At 28.5% G+C, this 7,867-nt stretch overlaps 1 protein-coding gene across 1 annotated transcript in view; it reads left to right on the top strand.

Annotated features, from left to right (window-relative positions):
- Nucleotides 1–212: 212 nt before the first annotated feature.
- The window catches only part of LOC129963391 (myosin-14-like), a 131,769-nt gene continuing 124,114 nt past the window's right edge, over nt 213–7,867 (top strand). Inside the window, exon 1 of the mRNA XM_056077731.1 lies at nt 213–1,613. Within this exon, the coding sequence (XP_055933706.1) occupies nt 1,126–1,613 (488 nt within the window). The 5' untranslated portion in view covers nt 213–1,125. The remainder of the gene's footprint in view (nt 1,614–7,867) is intronic.

Genomic DNA, 7,867 nt, shown 5'->3' with positions numbered 1-7,867 from the left:
TTCCAGCGAGGGGATACGCGAGGGAATTTTCATCAACGACGGGATTACCATAATCCGTTCTCTAGTCCTACGCGCTCCAAAATTACGCAACGATACAAAATCGATGATACGCGCTTGCGCTGTGCTAGCCCACCGCACCTACTCTCTCGGCGATGGTAGTGAGTCCTCTTACTATAGAGTTCCAATTTCATTAAACTGTCCTGGAGGTGAAAGCATGGGAGCTCCAAAGGGCGTGTGAGGCGTTTTGTGGTGGTGGTGGAAAAAATGCACCACTCAGTTTCCATCGGTGTATAGCAGTAGTGGTTCGAAGCGTGATCGCTGAGAAGGGGCCTAGGAGGAAAAAAAATTACAAGAAGCGCAGGTGATGAGCTTTAAAGAGCTTCAAAAAAATACACTACTAGAATCGTTTTGGTGGAAATCATAGTCATTGATCGAAAGTTCTAAAGCTTGTTCTTCTTATAGCAATAAGTGACCGGCTACGAGAGTGTGATTTATGAACGAAAGTGTGCACTTAAGAGAAGAAACACGAAACCGGTTGTTGGTTATTGATTAATATTATCATTTCTTGTTGATTAGATATTAACTGATAGAATAGGAATTTTGGTGTGTGAAGAATTCATGAGTGGAGTGAGTTTTTTTTAGAAAACTTTAATTTAGATTCTAGTCGTGAATTGGAAACGTGTGGAGCTGTGTGTAGAGTTTTTGTATGTATTTATAGATGTTGTTTATTAATTAGTGGGGGTTTGTTTGTATATATATGTATATGAGATTTGAAAAAACAATTCAACCTAGAATTTCTTCATACTAATAAGAATATATGTAAAATATTTGACACTGAAAATTCTCTTTTCGAACTGAAACAGCGACATTAAATAAGCAAACGAAACTTGTACACGTATTTCCAGCATTTCAATATGACCCAACTCCACGAAGCATGCAACACATTTCAGATCCCACACTAAATCGATGTGGTAGAAAATTTATTGCTTGGTGTACTCTATCCAAATTTCACCGAACACGATTAAGGAATGTTTTTTCAGTAAAATCATGATCAAGAGTGCATAACGTCTCACGCTGCCAGGTGCCTACAGAGAGTGAAAAAATCGTCTGTAAATCCTTCCAGCCATGTCTACCAGGGATATGTACGGGCCGGGCCTGACAGGTGGGCCACCCGTGGCTCGATCTCCCAAGCCGACCCGCCGACTAGACATGACGGGTGGCTTCGGCATGCCCCAGAGCAGTCCACCGGTCACCACCAAAATTTACCCGTCTGCTTCCATATCCCAGCCTCCTTCAGCCCGAGCCAGCCCCGTGTCGGGCCGTCCCTCTACTTCACCGTCCCGCAAGGGAAGGCACTTTGGCGTGAGCAGATCGAGCAACAGCAGTCCGCTGACTCTGCCAACTCTAGCAGACCCGGGCATGGCTATGCCACATTCATATAGTAGCAGTGGTTTCGCAGCCGATCCCTATTATGGAATAGCTGACGATCCGATGATGGACGGTAGGGGGATGGTGCACAGAAGTCGATCTGCAACCAGAGCACCCTTCAGAAGTACCTACCACATCCTGGATCGAGACCCGGACGTCGGCATGAGCGGGATTGGCCGGGACAGGTGAGTAAGAGTGAAAGATTTTTCTTCTTTATATAGTAGCGTGTGTAGTAAACGTTTTCGTTCGATAGTTGTGGAATGCAAATAGAACCATTGCTGCTCTGTTAAATAAATTGTGTGCATCTTTTTGTAAATATGCATTTTCTTGTCTAAAAATGATGTTCTTAATTAGGTATATATGAGCATTTAGAATTTTATCGTTCTTTTTTCCTAACCCTTCAATGCAAGAATTTCAATATATTTTCTGCAAAAGTTGTATATATATATATATATATATAAAAGAATGTTCATGCGCAAAAAAAAATTATTAAATATTTATTTTTGATCTTAAATTTTATTTAAAAATGTAAATAAATTGTTAATTGAGTAGTTTAAATTTCTTTGATAAAACTTTCTGTATTCAAGTAAACAAATCTAGTTGGCAATAATTTTATAAATCATTTTTAAATCATTCAGTTATTTATAGAAAAAAAAATACGAATGACAATGCTGCAAACGTGAATAAATATGCAATGTAGGATAAAGAAAGGGTTGAAAATAACGTTTAAAGTGACATGTATATTTCGCTCCATAACATATCTGAAAGAAAAGTATAAAATAGTATAAATATATTTAATTAAATGAATGCAAACTATTAAAAAAAGAATTCGAATTTTCACCTATTTGAAATAATTACGCTAGCTATTAAAATGTTGTGTTTTTTTTACTTAATGATATATAATTTATATTACTCCTATGTGCTTTGGTGAATTATTTTAAAATGTAATAAAAACATGAGGTATTAAAGAAAATTATTAATGGCATAGCAAATTAATGTAAAATTTATGTTGAAAAATTTTTACAAGTTAATTTTTACATATATTTGATAGTTAAAAAGGGAAATATTTCATTATAATCCTGATCTTAACTAAAAAATAAAAAAAAAATAAAATCAGATCACGTAAGTTTCGCTTAAAAATAAGAATTGCATTTTTTATTTTTAGGTATGGCACTTTGAGGGAAATCTAAAGTACAGATGCATCTAGTATAATAATATAATAAATGGATTTAAAGTTATATTTTCTAATCAATATATTGAGTTAAGGACACAGTGCCACATTTTTATAATTATGTTCAAAAATTCCTTAGAAATCTTTTATAATTATGATTATAATTATTGAACATAATTATTTTTATATCCATGTTCAATAAGATGTAGAAATCTTTTATAAAGAATCACAAATTTTTTAAATAGGTAAATGTGCATTTAAAAAGGTAATGGGAATGTTTGTTTGTTTGTTTGTTTGAGGTTTTATGGCGCAAGAGCCATGATTTTGACCATACTGCGCCAAAAAAGGTAATGGGAATTTACATGTAAAGTTTGCCGGCGTCCTGGCATAGGGGTAGCGCGTCTTCCCCGTGATCTGGGCGTCCCGGGTTCGAGTCCCGGTTTGGGCATGGTTGTTCTTCTGTTGTTCTATCTGTGAGATGTGTGAATGTACCCTCCTGTAAAAAGGGGTTGTGCAAGAGAATGAGTGATGCGTGAGTGGCGAAGTCGTACTCTTGGCCCTAATTGGCGCTGCTATAAAAAATAAGAGACGTTCCCCTCAGGCTTAAATCGCTGTCTTCGTAACAGTGGGCTTGTCATTGGCAAGTGCCATAACAAACAAACAACATGTAAAGTTTAATTTTTATTTTGTGTGATTTTTGCAAATGGCAAATTATTGTAAGTTCACTGCAATTAAAAGTTATTCTATAAAACACTTTGTTAGATAAGATGTAAAAATTTCATCTAGATATGTATCTAGACGAAACGAATCAAAATTTAAATTCGTTATTTTAAAATACTCAGTTGCCTTCCTTTTAAATGCATGCATTTTGTAAAAAGAAATAAAGACAATGCTTCAATAAACATTTACTATATTGTATTGTTTTTAACTGTTAATGGCTGGTATTTAACTTTATTAAATTCATTATATAATTGACAAGCATATTAAATTTTCTTTATCAAAAAGAATTCGTGATTTATCATAACGTGAAATTGGAATTTTTCATAGATTTTCATGTATGTTCGATTCTATATTTATAGTGAAACTTAATAATCTCACAAATCTTTGAGTTTCAATGTTCTGATTTTATTTGTGTGGAAGATTCTTATTTGAATTTCAATGATTTTTTAAAAAATAAAGGTATCAGTTACTTACAATAAAAACGTCATAAACAGGTTTTGATAAATTGTGCTTCTAAAAATTGTGTTTAGAAGTTTCTTTATAACCATTTTTTATTTTAAGAATTTATACAAAATTGTAAATTATTTTATTAAAATATTTTAAATTACATTTATTGTTTCAAATGAAACTCAATCAAATTTCAGAATTCGAAATTAAACATTATTAATATGACTTTTTTGTTATTCTAAATAATCTGATTATTTAAAAAATCATTTAAACATGACTTCAGAATATAATATTATATCAAACTATTTATTCGAATATAAAATTCAATAAAAAACTACTCATTTTTAATTATGAATAATTCAAGTATTTAAAAAATGCTGAATTCAACTTATAAATATTAGATTTTAATGTTCTTGATATTAACATTTTTTAAAATTATGACAAATTTATGCAATTAAAAAAGATTATGAATTTGATATAGATATAAAATTTATTATTCTAAAAAATAAAATTAACTCATAATTTAGAATAATTTACCTGGTAAATTAATAAATTCGTTTTATAGGGAATGAAGTATGATATTTAGTATACTGAGAATCATTTGGATTTGTAATAATACATATGTTAAAAAAAGCGAGATACTTACCAAGAAAGGATTTATTCGTATTTGAGTAAGTAAATGTAGAATTTCAACTGTCTCCATCTCAAAGATTTTATTAGCAAAAAAAAAACTTTGTTCTAAAGAATAAAACTTGAATAAAAAATAAAATTCATTCCAAAAAGTAAGACTTGTTCCCAATCTTGCAGAATTCATGCATTTAAAAAATGCCGACCTTAACTTATAGAAAATAAAGTTTAATATTCTGAATATTAAGAATAGTTTGTCAATTTTTAATAATATAAAAACCAAAAAAAGGTACCAATAAAAGATTTAATCGCATTTAATGAAAACGAAAGTAGAATTTTAGTCGTCTTCATCTCAAAAATTCTATTAGAAAAGAACGTAAACTTTATTTTCTTTTTGGACAAACAACGTATCGAATGCTGAATTCTTAACAAGCCGAAAGCTTTGCACTGCGGGAAGTAGACTTGCTAAAAATAGTGCTACGCAAGGAAAACGCAACTAGCAAAAGTTTTGTTTTCCCCCAGAATAGAAAAATAAGATTATTCTTAGAAAGTTCTAAACGAGTCGTAAATTCACAAAAGCAATTCATTTTTATTTTTATTGAATATGTGTGTTATAATATTATTTCAAAATATATATTTTGATGGAAAAATATTTCAACTATATGATTATTTTTGATGATTCGATGAAATTAATTGATTGATTTTGATTTCTATGAAAAAAATGTATATTTTTGAAAGGTCTGATTTTTTTTCCTTACGACAGGCCTATGATTAATTTTCTATATATGTTCTAAAGTAAATTTCATTTTGTAAAAATTAAAACATTCTATTATATATATCATATAATTTTCAACAATACATTCCTTTATGTGTGTGCATATTTTTGAATATTTTTTCTTACATTCTTTTTGTAACGATGCACTTAAAAATGGAAATGGTACATTTGATGAGCTTGGCACGGATTTAAATGAAATGTTTTTCAAAATAATTCATAAATGATAAAATGATTTATCAATTCTTTTAGATATAAGAAAATGTATAAATAAAAAGATCATTTCTGATTTGTTAAAAATTATTCGTTGTTGAAATCTTTGAAAAAAGTAAAAGTATATAAAGAAATACTTGTAATAGCAACATGATATTTGTTAGGGCAAATTTAGTAATGATTAAATGTTAAATACATCAATGAGTCTTCAGTTTGTCTTAGTTTCTGATTTTGTTTTCAGCAAAGTTCACCAAACTTCTTTTTTTGAAAATGAAATCATGCCATTATTGAATTCATTGCTTGAAAATCAACTTAGCATCATTCTAAATCTCCATAGTAATACTCAATAAATTTAGCTTTTCCAGGAAGCAAACATTATGAAAAAAATTTAATTAATTGTGATTATTTTTCTGCATTAAATTTACTCTAATTGATTATTATCAATTAGAAGTGAACCCAATAAGATGCTGCATTGATAGTTGGAAATATTGCAAACGTCATTTTAATTTGACTGTCAACTTTTTCATTGCGTCATTTTAATTTGACTGTCAACTTTTTCATTACGTCATTTTAATTTGACTGTCAACTTTTTCATTACGTCATTTTAATTTTTCGCTTTAATCCTAAAAAATGTTGATTTCATGAGTTGGCATTCAGTCTAATTCTAACTATGGCAATATTTTATTGATGCGATAACAATCAATTAAATAATTAATTGATCCAATTATTGCTATAAGAAAAGCAATGCTTCTGCTTAATGTTCTATTATCGTTAAATCTTTAGAAATTTTTTATCATACCTTGAAAGCATAAAGAACAATCATAGAACTACGGCGTAAGTAGTGTTTATTATAGAGGAACACTTTATTTAAGCATATTAAGTTACATTTCATAATTTTTCTATTTAAGACATCTAGCTGTCATTGCATTTAGATGATATATCCTTTAACAGTTGAGTAATGCAATATTGTTTATATCATTTAAGAAAGCAAGTAGTAGAGCATATCACGAAAAACTAATTCTTGAAATTCTAAATATAATACAATAAATTGAAGTAAAGTGTAAAAATATATTTAAAAGGGCTAATAGTAGTAACCAACACAAAAAAGTTTATTTAGTGAAATATAAACGTAATATATTACATTTAAATAAATAAAAAGGGGAAACATATAAAAAATTATTTTATCTTTAAGAGAAATTATTTTTTATTATACATTTTTCTATAAAAAAATGTATAATATAAAATGATTAAAAAAACTTTTATTTTAATTTCTTTTTAAATAAAACTTTTTCTTTTATAAAATAATTCTTATAAATGTATCTTTTGAGATCCATTTACAAATTCTGTTAAGGAATTTAATTGGAATTTTTCAAAAAATTTCGAAAAGCTTTATAATTTGATAAGTTTTTATTAATTTTAATGAACTATTTTAGTAAGGAGAAAATTATTGAATTCATTATTTAGGATATTGCTCGTATCATTTTAATTTATTCCACTCATTTTCTTATTGAAGCATGATATTTAATTCATTTATTATTAGGAAGGATTAGCATAATTAAATAATTAAAATGGCGTATTTAAAATTAAAATGATGTCCTCTATTAATATCTTATCAATTAATGATATTTAGCGAAATATATCTTTGAAAACTATATAAATTCTTATATTATTTATATTATTTTATATGCTTTCCACAATGCTTGCGCTTGAATTAGAAGTTTTCTCAAATAAAAAAAGGGAAAACTGCATATCTGAGAAGGAAAGATGACAGTTCGAAAGGGAAGGGAGGAATCCATATTTTGTTACTATGACAACCACAGAAGCTGTACTTCTACTATATAAAGAGAATTAGTTTAAGAAAATATTGTGCTTTTTCGAAGATGTCAGAACCAATAATGAACTCCGTTTCTACATTCTTTATGGGCGCATACTTCTAAGATTGCAAATATTCAATAAACTACTATTTAAACTTCTTCTTTCAGTTTGTCAAAAGTATGTTTTCTTATAGAGAAAATATTTCAACTAACTTTGACATGGAAAATAAGTTTTTCTTTCCTTTCGTAAATGAATATTGTGAAAAGGAAGAACTAGTCATTCTCATCAACGACAAATTCTATCATTTGTTGTCAGACTATATTTTATTTTTCATTAGTAAACTAACGATAAAGATAGTGAAAAAAGGAAAATTACATTTTATATAAAATACTTGCATTAATTAAAAGTAAAGGAAATAGAAGCTATTTTTTTTAACTGAAATAGCAATTTCTGGTATGAAATTTTTGTAAAATGCTATGCCTTATTTAAACTATTTAACCCAAATTATGGATTTTTTTTGATAATTTACATATTAGTTTTTATTATATATTAATAAAGTGTTAATTAGAGTGTTAAGAGAATTTAATTGATGTTAATAAGATGGTTAGAGAATCAAATGCTGATTAGAAATCTTAAGGCTAATGGAAAAATGTGACAAAAATTAAAGAGAGTAA

This window comes from Argiope bruennichi, chromosome 3, assembly GCF_947563725.1.
Source record: "Argiope bruennichi chromosome 3, qqArgBrue1.1, whole genome shotgun sequence".
Lineage (NCBI taxonomy): Eukaryota > Metazoa > Arthropoda > Arachnida > Araneae > Araneidae > Argiope > Argiope bruennichi.
Note: the sequence above shows the minus strand (reverse complement) of the source record. Positions and strands in the feature narration are given on the sequence as shown.